This window comes from Pleurodeles waltl, chromosome 6 (genome assembly GCF_031143425.1).
Source record: "Pleurodeles waltl isolate 20211129_DDA chromosome 6, aPleWal1.hap1.20221129, whole genome shotgun sequence".
Lineage (NCBI taxonomy): Eukaryota > Metazoa > Chordata > Amphibia > Caudata > Salamandridae > Pleurodeles > Pleurodeles waltl.
In genome coordinates, this window is record NC_090445.1 from 578,731,337 (window position 1) to 578,745,765 (window position 14,429).

The window sequence follows — 14,429 nt, forward strand, 5'->3', positions numbered from 1 at the left end:
TCCATTTTTGTCTGTAGGCCAAAGAATCCTGGGAGATGGACACCAAAGAGAAATTGATACAGGCTGCTGTGGTGAAGGACAAAGGAGCAGTTTACTTCAAGGTAAGTTTATCGCCTGGCCGTCGTATTTTAATGCCTACCCCACTTTAGTGCTGTTATAATTTCATACTATATCAAATGGAATCTGAGTCTGAAGAACAAACGTTGGTGAATAAAATATTGTTGTAGAAAGAGGAAAATTAGAGCGAAAACACTCGGTTCTCATTTACCCATGCAAATATATTTTATTTAAAAGAACTGTCACCCTCACCCACTTCAAGTGGCATAATTTATCATCGGGTAGATTCTTGCTAGCATCATTCTTTTTGGTGTGTGGATGGCTCCCCTTGTAGCTCTTAGTGGGGGGCTGTGTTTTTTATGAGAAGAAGGTCTATGAAACCACACTTAATAAGCACTTGAGTTCACACCTGTTTTGTGTATTCTGAAAGAGACAAAACCGTAGATTGAATGGCTTCCTCTCAGTAAAAGGACACAGTCATCTAAAAAAATAAAGCAAGAGGTTACAAGATGGAATCCTTTTATTGCCTCTGTAAAGGTATTGTCCCGTAACGCTCTCCTTTTTGTCAATCCAAGGTTTTAAAGACCTCGAATGGCAAAAAGACCATCGTCCATGATGGAGGTCCTTTATGCAACTTGTTACTGCTGGCTTTGAAAACCATTTCCTCTCATCCTGTTTTTGGGAAAGCCTTAAAAACGGTGTGTTTTTGTTAATTGGCTCCTTCCTGATCTCTTTTTATAAACTGCATGTTTTCTAGCGGCAGTGTGCCCATAGGGTGAAGGCTTGCGCTGTGTAATTTACTTTTCCATTCTGCTCCAGATTGCCCAATAGATTGGACAGCTACTGTTTCAGTCACAGAGAATGGGTCTATCAGTAAAATATGCAGGGTAACCAACTAGAGATCAGCACAGAGAATTCTTCTTGGATTCTGGTTCCAGCCAGTACACAGACATGGAAGTCTTTTTTTTATCCCGATTATCTGGATATCTTGCCCGCAGTCAGTGTGCTAGCCCCACCCCAGTTCCTAGGGTGTTTTATACTTTTTCAGTGCATTAAAGCTTATGGAGCAATTGCATTCAGAACGCACTTGCATTTTTTACACAGGACCGAAAATAATGCTTCTATTATGTTTTGAGGAAGCACTTAGAAGCTGCTGGATTGTATTGTATTGTAGTGTAATCGTATTTATATAGCGCTTACTACCCCTGACGAGACGTCGAAGCGCTTTTCGATGAGTAGCACGCTACTCTGGAACCCAACAAGAATTAGTGACGGATTAGTATCGGGAAATTATGAGTACAGTTTTAGTATTATTATGAGTTAATTTGAGCCGCGTATATGAGAGTTTGTTAGTTAGATTGACTGGAGTAATGGAGGGGTGGAGGAGGAAAGAAATCCAGAAGTGTTAATTGGGAGTATATCCTTCATTTACTCAACCCAAAGGCTTGGGATGAGTAAAGGGGGGTGGAGGAGGGAAGAGTATGTGGAAGGGTTAGGGAGAGCATAGTAGCAGGGCGAGATAAATGCGAAAGAATTTAGTAGGGTTGTGTGGGAGGTCACAGTAGTAGAGTGAGGTTTGGTGAGTTAGATGTGGAAGCGGAGGGAAGAGCTTAGGCAGAGTTATTTGGGAGATTAAACTAGTAGAAGGGATTTGGGATGAGTCAGAGTGAGAATGGAGGATAGTTTGATAAAGACATGACATATGATGATGAGTAGATAAGTGTGATAAGATGAGAGCAGGAATTCATAGATATCTAGTATAACAACCCACCCAGATGCCATGCAATGATCCACGAAACATGCCAAGCACAGAAACAACATATACACATACATATATATATATATATATACACACACACACACGAATACACAGTTTTAAAGAGTGTGTGTGTATTTTATTGTTATGACATAGTAGCAATACATATTTTCTAAAGAAACTATAAATAAATGGAAATACACACATGGGGGTTATTCCAACTTTGGAGGAGGTGGTAATCCGTCCCAAATGTGACGGATTTACCACCAGCTGTATTACGAGTTCCATAGGATATAATGGACTCGTAATACGGCTGGTGGTATATCCGTCACTTTACCGTCACTTTTGGGACAGATTACCACTTCCTCCAAAGTTGGAATAACCCCCATAGTATCTTTCAGTTTCTCTGGCACAGAACTTGTACAACGTTAACCTGTAAGCAGATCTTAAGTCACCATGCAGCAGAGAATAGAAAAAACGTTATTTGATTTTCCTAACCCGAGTAGCAGAAAATGCACAAAAATAATAACTTGCAATTTTTTGCATCCATATCTCATTCGTTTACATTGGAAATTAAGCTAAAAATCTCTGTGAAGACCCGCATTAGGTCTAGTAGATTCTATTTACTAATTTATACGCCATATAACATTGCAGCACACGAGACTGTTAACATGCACCAAAGTCGGTAACACATATAATAAAACACATTTCCATGGAGCACTCTGATCAACCCATGAAAATAAACTGCTATTCATGGACGATACAGTCCCAAAGATTTCAGGGTTCTACAGCCCTGCTGCTATGCGTTAAATGACTAATGTAGGCACTGCCTGCCAGATGCGTTTCTTGCTGCTTTTGGCTTTTTAAAAGGACAAAAAATAGGCTTTTCAGTGCCCATGGTTTATTTAGTTTTGTGTTTAATTTTGATTGTCTTTATTTGAACAAAGGAATGACGTTGCCTTTGCATAGGTGTTTGGTTTAGAGATATTTTGATAGAGATTTCCTGTTGAATAGCCTATTCTGGGATCCCTCACTAAGGTAGAGATGAATTAACTGTGTGAATTATAACAAGCTACCCTTTCCTTATAAGACTTGGTTCTATTGATTCACAAGACAAATTCCCCAAGTTTGTGAAAGAAGTCTATAAGGCCACATGAGCTATTTCTCCATGTTTATTGCAGATCAAACATTGCCTGTTTATTTCTGGCTGGACGAAAGTGTGAAAGTAATGATACTCCTTCCCAGTTGGTTGGGGATTTCTTACCCTGCAGGGAAGATGAGTAATTAATCTGTAGAAGTATGCTGTCACTTGAGTTTTCACAGAGCTCATGCAAGAGCGCCTTATCTCCATTTGTGCAAACCCCTCCCCATACCTCTTCAACAATAATGGTCTCAGTGCAGACATTGTTTTTCTTATGTCAGTAAGGCAGACAGAACAGCGTCTTCAGTGCTTACACCTTCTGATTGGGGACCTCCCCTTTTTACTGTCTTCCTTTCCTAGAAGGGCATTTTCCAGTGTTGCTGAGCTTTTACTGGATAATAAGAACAACGTTTTTCCTGCCTTTTCTAAACATGCGAATGATGACTGGTTTCAAGTAAGGTGGGTGGATGTCTGGGCTGTGTGGCACATTCGTGGACTTTCCATCAAATGAGTTCTTGCTCTTTCTGTTCCAAGTTATTTGAGGGACAGTGTACTGTTTTCCCTAAGAAGAGGCTGGTGCCAGAGGAGAGTCTTGACTTAATCACAATATGGAAGTATTGAGCATTATTAGGAGCAGTCTAAGACTGATAACAGTCTATGGTTTTACAACGCCTACCACTACTGGTGTGAGAGCTGCAAAGCACCTTTTCCAATGCCATACCTTATTGTACAGGATGAGTACCCCATGTCTTTTGGTAGGATGTAACCTTGTCTCAAATTTGTGGGTCCTGTGGTAACAGACCAAGAAATATCTGCCCCAGTCTCAACCCAAATAGTATTACTGGGTTGATCAAGATTTCAGTGCCAAATTCCTGAAGTCTGTCACGAGACCCCTGGAAAGATTCCTCCTTTCTGAATCTGAATAACACTCCTCTCATTAGGGTCATGATATTTCCTTGGTACTCCAGTTAGAGACTTGTATTCCAGAGTTTTGTCCCAAATATTTAGTTACTGGCTATTTCCCACTGTCAGTCTGTGGCTTAGCCTGTATGAAGAAACTGTTTCTGTAGCCATTTTAATACAGAGTTATATACCAGCATCCCTTAATCACATACATTACATGTGCACACCACCATCATGCGTATATGTGCATCCTCGGAATCTTCACGGCTCAGCAGATTCCTTGTCAAAGTCTTGATTGTTTGGGTATTATTTTAGTTTTTTATAGTAGAATATTCATTGATAGTCTCATATAAACATTACAGTAATCCCCTGCTGCATGAGGAGTCCTGGAAACACATTAATCCACAGATTATCTCTACAGAGGGCACAGTAAAGTAACATCTTCAGTGTGCAAAAGACACCCTTTGTAGTGTTTATAGTTAGTCCCTTTTGTTTAGAGTTATGTTATCAGTGTCACCTCGCTAAGGCGTCAACTCATACAACAAAAACAAACAAACTATAGGGCTCACATTAGAAATTACCGTCCCAAGCATGCGGCGTTATCTATTGTTTTGGAACAACCTACGTCAGGGTTCCAAGTAGATCTGTATAAATACATCACACTTTAGACAGATAATCAGAGGGATTCCGACCAGATACCATTGCTGCTAACGATGCTGCACGTCACCTCGACGCTGACCCAGACTTCGTGTTCTGCCGAAGTCTGAGCTCGAAACCTCATTCAAGGTAACCAGGGTTGGGGGCTCCTTCCAGGGACATGTCAGTGGCAGATTAGTTACTCCAGTATTGGAACTTTCATAGATTCACATGCTTGAATCATTCCCTGTCGTTGAGATGGGAGTCCCGGTACAATTTTCACAAGTAATGTTAAAACATATTGAAGAGAAAAAGGCCCTAGGCCTCTTCAATTTCATAGTCTATCAGAGTAATTTTGTGAAAAGGACCAAACATGATCCTCCACCAATCAGGCGACAGCACCCTTCAGAACCTCCTGAGAGAAGCTCTAGCACCTCAGATTTTCTACCGCATGTCGTACTAGGGAGTCTCCTCAGAGCTCTGCTCTGTCTTCACACCTCTATTCAGCTATTTTTCTCTCAGAGAAACTCATTTATTGGGATTTGTCAGCTATTTTTCAACTATGTCTGACAAGGAAAAGAAGAGTCTCTTCAGAGACTGCAAGACTTGTGGGAAGAAAAGACTTCATTCTGAAGACCCTCATCAAGACTGCATTTACTGCCTGTACCCAGATCATTCAACCAAAGACTGTAAGATTTGCCGTACTTTTTCTTCTAAGACCTTAAAAGATAGAGAAGGCAGATTATTAATATGGCTGCAGAAACTAAAACATAGGAAGGATCCAGTGTCTGGTTTTGAGAGTGAGGAGTCCTCAACATCTAAGAGATCAGCTAAAAGGGCAAGATCACGCTCTAGATCTCCCTCACAAATCTCAAAGAAAGCCCTCAAAAAGACTGCTTTAGGGTCTTATAAGGGTCGCAGTCCATCTTCTTCCCCAACTAAACTCTCAAGTAAAGAGGGGAAAAGACATTCTTCCAGTTCTGAGAGGCACAGGAAATCTTCATCTGTTCCACCATCTGTGCCTTTCAAAAAGCCATCCTCTGTGACTGGAAAAAAGGCCTCTTCGACGGATTCCCCATCGACGGCACCGTCGGTGAGTGCATTGCCGACGACAACAGCTACTTCGGGATTTCCGTTGTCAACGGCTCCACCGGTGACATCGTCGACGAGAACAAGTACACCACCGTCGACGAGAGCTGCAACGACGACATCAGCGTCGACGACCGTCTACACCACGTCATCGTCGACGGCGCTGATGTCAGCCCTACCGTCGTCGATGACTTCGTCAATGGTAGACTCGTCGGCGAAGCTTTCTGCTATTAAAATAACTGTGCGTCCAGCGTCGACGGCACCGTCCATGACAAAGTCGATTTACACGTCGTCGACGACACCGTCGACGAGGGAAAAACATCAAAAAAGAGGAGAAAAGTTAACTCCAACCCACACATCACCTAGTAAGGTATCCTCCCTGGTGCCAGTACATCTTTTGGAGGGAGATGAAGATTCAGATGAAGACGGGCCTTTTGGAACAGCCCACAGTCCTTCTGAATTGAATGTAAAATACCAGGAAGCGGGTAAATATGAGGAAGCTTATGATCCCCAGGCTTACTCGGAGCATCACCAGTATCAACGGAGCGTATATATTCCTTCCGACCTGCTTACTGGCTTTAGAGCGATGTTAGTGGATTACAACAGAAGGTTTCCTCCTCAAGGAGAACAGCCTCCTCCATCGCCTATTTCTGGTGTTTCTACTCCACATCAAAGACCAACGTCTTTGCATCTCACAGATGTGGCCACTCCGGACATGACAATTCCCCAAGACACCGACATCTCAGAAGGGGATCAGGAAGAAGGAGAGCTCATAGACACTCACTCAGAGTGGGACGAGTACATTATCCCTGCTCCATCTTCTCCTTCTCATTTGAAGGTGGAATCCCCACCTGAAGACATTGGAGGTTTTCACAATCTCCTAGAGAGGGCAGCCAAACGTTTTGCTTTACCGCTACCTACGAAGCAAACAGACTGTTTCCTATATGATTTTAAAGAGCCCTTTCAAAAGTCTGTGCGCTCTATCCCGATGGTGAACTACCTGTGGGAAGAGGGCCTTAAAGTCATGAATAATCCGGCAAAAGTCACGGAAGTTTTACCACGTCTGGATAAAAAATACAAAGCTCCTGATGATGCAACAACATGCTTAACAGGACATCCTCCTCCGGATTCAGTAGTAGCTCAGGCAGCTCAGAGAAGATCAAAAAATCCTTCTGCCCCGATTTCCACACCCCCAGACAAGGAGGGTAGGCGGCTAGACAACATAGGAAAAAGATTTTCGTCTATGGCCACCCTAGTGCTTAGAGCTGCCAACTCCTTGGCTATTTTGTCTCGATAGGACAGACAGCTGATTTCCACACCCCCAGACAAGGAGGGTAGGCGGCTAGACAACATAGGAAAAAGATTTTCGTCTATGGCCACCCTAGTGCTTAGAGCTGCCAACTCCTTGGCTATTTTGTCTCGATAGGACAGACAGCTTTGGGCGGATATTGCACCTTTTATTAACCAACTGCCAGAAGACGCAAAATCGGAGGCAAATAAAACTGTACAAGAAATCAAATCAAAATCAATTCGAATCATAAACATTTATAAAGCGCGCTACTCACCCGTGCGGGTCTCAAGGCGCTAGGGGGATGGGGTTACTGCTGCTCGAAGAGCCAGGTCTTGAGTTGCCTCCGGAATGCGGAGTGGTCCTGAGGTTGGTGGGGAGGGAATTCCATGTCTTGGCCGCCAGGTAGGGGAAGGACCTCCCACCTGCCGTGGTGCGGCGGATGCGAGGGACGGCGGCGAGAGCGAGGTTGGCAGAGCGAAGTTGACGGGTGGGTGTGTAAAAACTGAGGCGGCGGTTGAGGTATTCGGGTCCCTTGTTGTGGAGGGCTTTGTATGCGTGGGTGAGGAGTCAGAAGGTGATCCTTTTGTTGACAGGAAGCCAGTACAGGTGTCTCAGGTGGGCGGAGATGTGGCTGTTGCAGGGTATGTTGAGGATGAAGCGGGCGGAGGCGTTTTGAATTCGTTGCAGACATTTCTGGAGTTTAGCGGTGGTTCCTGCGTATAGGGTGTTGCCATAGTCCAGGCGGCTCGTGACGAGGGCGTGGGTCACGGTCTTTCTGGTGTCGGCGGGGATCCAACGGAAGATCTTTCGGAGCATGCGGAGGGTGAGGAAGCAGGAGGATGATACGGCGTTGACTTGTTTGGTCATGGTGAGAAGTGGGTCCAGGATGAAACCGAGGTTGCGTGCGTGGTCTGAGGGGGTTGGTGCGGTGCCAAGGGCCGTGGGCCACCAGGAGTCGTCCCAGGCAGTCGGGGTGTTTCCGAGGATGAGGACTTCCGTTTTGTCTGAGTTCAGTTTCAGACGGCTGAGTTTCATCCAATCTGCGACGTCTTTCATTCCATCTTGCAGGTTGGTCTTGGCGCTGGTGGGGTCCTTGGTGAGGGAAAGTATCAGCTGAGTGTCGTCGGCGTAGGAGGTGATGATGATGCTGTGTTTGCATACGATGTCGGCGAGGGGGCTCATGTAGACATTGAAGAGAGTCGGGCGGAGCGAGGAGCCTTGTGGGACGCCGCAGATGATCTCGGTGGGGTCTGAGCGGAAAGGTGGGAGGTAGACTCTTTGGGAGCGGTTGGAGAGGAAGGAGGTGATCCAGTCCAGGGCCTGTCCTTGGATCCCGGTGGAGCGGAGGCGGGTTATTAGGGTGCGGTGGCAGACGGTGTCGAAGGCAGCCAAGAGGTCGAGGAGGATGAGGGCGACTGTTTCTCCGTTGTCCATCAGGGTTCTGATGTCGTCTGTAACTGAGATGAGGGCGGTTTCTCTGCTGTGATTGGCTCGTAATCCAGACTGAGAGGGGTCGAGTAGGTTGTTGTCTTCAAGGAAGTTGGTAAGTTGCTTGTTGACGGTCTTCTCTATGACTTTGGCAGGGAAGGGGAGGAGCGAGATGGGGCGGAAGTTCTTCAGGTCGCTTGGGTCCGCCGTAGGTTTCTTCAGTAGGGCGTTGACTTCAGCGTGTTTCCAGCCATCGGGGAAGGTGGCAGAAGAAAAAGAGCTGTTGATGAAGGTCAACGCACGTCTGCAGAGCTTATAGACTGCGCGATGGATATAGCGACCACTGCTTTTAGACAGCTTGCAGGTGCAGCCGTATTAAGAAGACAGGGCTGGCTTAAAGCCACCTCATTTCGGCCAGAAGTCCAGAATAAAATCCTAGACTTACCCTTTGATGGCCAAGCGCTATTTGGGAAACATGTGGATGAAGCCCTACAGTCAATCAAGACGGACACGGCAAGGTCATTAGGGACCCTGCAATATCAAAGATCGTCCTTTCGTCCTAGGGGGCGTGGCCAACCCTCTTACAGAGGGGGATATCAACAACAGAGATATTCTTCCTATCCATCATCCTCACAACAGTATCGTCCATACTACTCCCAAAGGCAACCGACTCAACCAGCCTATAGTAGACCGGCAGGCCGTGGACGTTCAACCCGCCCGGCCAAAGATTCAGCTCGTAGAACCTGATGTTTTCGAGGCGCCGGCTACGCTCAGTCCTCCCCCTGTCACCCTGGGCGGGAGAATTTCCTTATTCCTCAGTCAATGGCAAACCATTACGTCAGACAAGTGGGTCCTACAATTAGTGGAACGGGGCCATACTTTAGAATTTATCCAGATACCTCCCTCCAACCCTCCCCGCAGGACTCCTTCAAGATATCCTCAGCAACTCAAAGAAGAGGTCGACAAGCTGCTTCTCAAGGGAGCTATAGAGATGGTGCCTCGGGCTTAACGAGGAACATGATTTTATTCCAGGTTCTTCATCATTCGAAAAAAGTGGAAGGATTGGAGGCCGATCCTCGATTTAAGGGAACTAAATGTATACCTAAAAAAGCAATCGTTTCGAATGATCAACCTGCGAGATGTCCTTCTGCGTCTCAATCAAAGAGATTTTATGTCATCACTAGACCTCAAAGACGCATACTTCCACATACCCATCCACCCTGCCCACAGAAAGTATTTGAGATTCACCGTAGCCGGGAGCCATTATCAATACCGCCTCCTTCCCTTCGGACTAAAATCAGCCCCAAGAATATTTACCAAATGCCTAGCACCAGTCGCAGCCTTTCTCAGGAGAAGAAAGCACCAGGTTTTTCCATACTTAGACGACTGGTTAATAAAGGCAAAGACGTACACAGGAGCACAGAAGTCAACAAGAAAGTGCGTTTCCTTACTGACCAATTTCGGATTCACAATCAACTGGGAGAAGTCCAACCCTCTACCAGTACGCAATATTACTTTTCTGGGAGCAAAACTGAACACAGAATCCGGCATGGCATGTCCCACGTTAGAGAGACAACAAAGATTACTGACCCTAGTGAGTTCCATACAGAGAAAAGGAAAGGTTACTGTCCGTCTCTTCAAATCACTGTTGGGCATGATGTCTTCATGCATACCTCTTATCCCTCTGTGTCGGCTAAAGATGCGCCGCTTGCAGGAGCAGCTAAATCGTCAATGGCTCCAAGTATCAGGCACTTTCGAAGACCAGGTACAAATAACTCCGATAATGATCAAAACTCTCAAATGGTGGTCTCAAAAGCATCATCTGTCAATCGGCCTCTCGTTTCTTCAACAGCCAGCCCCGTGACTATAACAACGGATGCCTCACTGGAAGGCTGGGGCGCAGTGTTACAGGACCTGAAAATAAGTGGCAAATGGCCAATCCATCTGGCATCAATGCATATCAATTGGCTAGAACTCAGGGCAGTGCACCTGGCCTTACAAGCGTTTCTCCCAAGAATCTCAGGATCACGAGTGGTGATTAGAACGGACAACACCACTACGATGCACTATCTCAACAAACAAGGAGGTACAAGATCTCTCACCCTCTCCAGGGAAGCCCAAGCAATCTGGAACTGGGCCTCGCAGCAAGGCATCACACTATCAGCGGTACACTTGCCGGGAATAAACAACAAGACAGCAGATGCACTCAGCAGGCAGAAATCGGACTGCCACGAGTGGGAGCTAGATCAGACAGTACTGAACCAGATTTTTTCCCAGTGGGGAACACCAACAGTGGATCTGTTTGCGAAGAAGGACAACGCCAAATGCCGGTTCTTCGCAAGTTGGCATCACCAAAAGGGATCTTGGGGGAATGCGTTTTCGATAGTCTGGTCAGACATCTTTGCTTACGCCTTTCCTCCCATTCCGTTGATCCCAAGTACTGATTGCCCCGTACTGGCCGCGCCAACATTGGTTCACGGAGTTCCTCATTCTGTCAGTCAAACCTCATATTCCACTGGAGCCGTTACCTCATTTACTAACAATGAACAATGGCCAGGTTCGGCACCCCGATCCGCAGTCAATGCAGTTATCAGCATGGCTCCTCACCACAGAGAGTTTGCGCATTTGAACATCCCGCAGGACTGCAGGGATATTTTGTCGAAGGCCAGAGCGGATAGCACTAACAAGACGTATCAGTGTAAATGCAAAATATTCTGTGCCTGGTGTCATCAACGACAGATCGACCCTCTACTCTCACCACCAGAAGAAATATTGCCGTATCTCTTACAGTTAGCTCAATCTGGCCCAGCACACTCGTCCATTAAAGTTCATGTAGCAGCTATAGCTGCATACAGACGTTCAGTTGACACACCCTCGCTCTTCTCTTCTCAGCTGAATAAGAGATTTCTAAAGGGGCTTTTCAGGGTTTACCCTCCTTTCAGACCACCACCTCCTTTGTAGAATCTAAATATTGTTTTGGCGCAACTGATGAAGCATCCATTTGAACCGATCCACTGTGCTTCCCTCAAACACTTGTTGTGGAAGGTTGCCTTATTGATAGCTCTTACATCAGCTAGGCGGGTCAGTGAGGTGCAAGCGCTGTCCATCCAAGAGCCATTCCTGCAGCTTAAACACGATAGACTATTAATGCGCACTAACCCGCATTTTATTCCAAAGGTTCCGTCAGACTTTCATATGAACGAACCTTTAGTCTTCAAGTCTTCTTTCCCTCATCCATCTTCTCCTGCGGAGAGGGCATTACACTCTTTAGACGTTAAAAGATGCGTTCAATTTTATTTGGACAGGACTAAATCTTTTTGGTGCTCTGATCAATTATTTGTGGCGTACAGTGCCCCTAGGAAGGGGTGCCCACTATCCAAGCAGAGTATTTCTAGATGGATCGCCTCTGCCATTCGATTTTGCCATCAGGCAGCGGGCAAACCTTTGCAGTCATCTGTCCATGCTCACTCAACGAGAAAAGTATCATCGTCAGCGGCACTGTTTGCCGGAGTGCCACTACAAGACATATGTAGGGCAGCAACATGGAAGAGCTGTCCTACCTTCACTAAGCACTACTGCTTGGAGTCCCTCTCTCACGGAGAGGTAGCAGTTGGCCAGGCGGTTCTCAGGAATCTCTTCAGGTGAAGGTGAGCCATTTCTCCTACACCCCTCCATCCTAGAACAGGTATGCACATTGTTTACTTAAAGAAAAAAAAAAAAAATGTATATAAGGATAAGAGAACGCTATCACAATCACATAAGTAAGCGGGTTTACAGACATTGATCATGTTACAGTAGTGTCTTATGATAATTTCTATTACTGTTTTCTTCTTCGAATTTCATCATGTATCTTCACAGGTATATCTGTATATATATTAGAGATAAGTAGATAGATATCTTTATATATATATATATATATATATATGTATAGATTTAGACATATGTCAGTATACTTATATACTTCATCATTTTAGGCATGATGATAATAAGGTTTTGTGGTTCAAGATATTTTGTTTATTAAAAGTGTTGTAATTTTACAATGTGCATAGTTATTGCTTTCTATTCTGATTCAAGCATGTGAATCTATGAAAGTTCCAATACTGGAGTAAGAAAATAAGTTACTTACCTGTAACTGTAGTTCTCCAGTATTGGAATCTTTCATAGATTCACATGCGACCCACCCGCCTCCCCGGAGAAGCTCACTTCACCTCTTTCTTTCTATTTATATATATATAGTCAACATAATATACGCACTTGTGTTTGGAAAATCTGAGGTGCTAAAGCCTCTCTCAGGAGGTTATGAAGGGTGCTGTCGACTGATTGGTGGAGGATCAGGTTTGGTCCTTTTCACAAAATGACTCTGATAGACTATGAAATTGAAGAGGCCTAGGGCCTTTTTCTCTTCAATATGTTTTAAAATTACTTGTGAAAATTGTACCGGGACTCCCATCTCGGGAATGATTCAAGCATGTGAATCTATGAAAGATTCCAATACTGGAGAACTACATTTACAGGTAAGTAACTTATTTTCATTTAACATATCCAGCTCTCTTCTAGGTAGAAGGTTAGGTCTGTTAGGATAGGTTACACGGGCATATAGTACACATCATGTCTTCCTATGATAATACAAGACCCTCGTCTTTACAATTATATCTCTTGTACTGTTTATTATCCTAATCATTGCAGTCAATATGATTTACCATGTTATGTTGAATAAAAACTATTGAAACATTACAGCATCTTTTTAATTGCCCGTGTTTCGTTGAGATATAATATATCTGTGAGAAAGGGGTAATCTCCGTTTAATCAGGACATTTCCTGAGATGTTGAATTTTTGAGTCCATGCATAAAGGCTGCCACAAATCACCTTTGACTGTTCAGGTTATTGGTGAGGTACTGCTAGTGAACCGGAAGGACTGGTACTACAGTTGTGACTTGTTCTAGGACAGGCATAGTCACCTACAAACATAAGTACTGTCATCCCTAAACCAGCAGTTTTGCCCAAGACAAGAGTCAAAACTATGACATGGCGCCACCAACGATGGTGTTTAGGCACTAATTTACAGATACCCCGATTATCGCTGTCTCACAGATGACAGGTACCCTAAGTACCATTATACGGAGACGTCCGTGGTCTTTGGGAAAATCCTCCTCAGCTGAACAGGGAACACCTAATTAAGCTGTAGGTTGTTCGAGCTTGAACTCCTAAGAAAGGACTTAATACTCCCCACTTGGTGTTCCATCTCTTTACCCATTTTTTTCAATATGGCTGACGCCATAGACATTCCTGAAAATGCCAGACAGGCATTAACTTTACATCTAGTAGCGCATGGCTTAAGAGACGATGACGGGGATGTCACTTTCATAGTAGAAGCTAATGAAGCTTACCAAACAGAAACGTTCTATGCCTGGGTCACCTTTCCTGAGGAAGACGCCAGGTCAGCTACATTTCACACATATAAAATTGCTGACGTACCTCAACGGTACCAAGCATACCAGTATCACGAAATACCGCTCACCTATCAAGAGTATCAGAACTGGTTTGAAGGCGCCCTCCTACATGTTATACAGCGAGTGAGATTAGGTCCTTTGAGTAATGACGGACCAACATGGCCTATGTTGGCCACATACACACCGCACCCAGAAATACAGAATATGCCATTAGCAGATCTGCAAAACGTATATAATGAAATTGTAACATTATGCAGAAGGCTTGTTCAGTTCATAATGCGGACTTTGAACACAACGCTAGCACGCCCAGCACCACCGGCACCGGCTGGATATCAATTGGCTACTGGGATTAATCCACAAACTGTACATACCATTATGGGTAAGGTACCCACAGATAGGGAGAAGGTACCTTATTGGATAGCCCAGAAAACTAATCAGCTCGAAGCTGTGTTTACCTATACGGGACCACAGGAGAAATATAGAATTCTAACGATGTGCTTGCCCTTTGGGATGGTTCCCTCAGTGGATGACTGTGCCGCATGGGGTAGAGTCTTCCCTACTATATATACTACCACACATGGTACCCCGACACTTGCCAATTTACCGGAGGTGTTAAAACAGATTCAGAATGAGCATGGGACAGCCCCTGCCCTAGATTTGGGGATGAAATTGATGCG

At 44.8% G+C, this 14,429-nt stretch overlaps 1 protein-coding gene across 4 annotated transcripts in view; it reads left to right on the top strand.

The window, feature by feature from the left end:
• The window catches only part of FKBP5 (FKBP prolyl isomerase 5), an 805,772-nt gene that overhangs the window by 579,297 nt on the left and 212,046 nt on the right, over positions 1–14,429 (top strand). For all 4 annotated transcript variants that reach the window (XR_011204865.1, XM_069238765.1, XM_069238763.1 and 1 more), the window contains one exon: positions 18–101. Coding sequence is in view for 3 of the 4 variants with exons in the window: in XM_069238765.1 (XP_069094866.1) it covers positions 18–101 (84 nt within the window). In the remaining variant the exon portion in view is untranslated. The remainder of the gene's footprint in view (positions 1–17; positions 102–14,429) is intronic.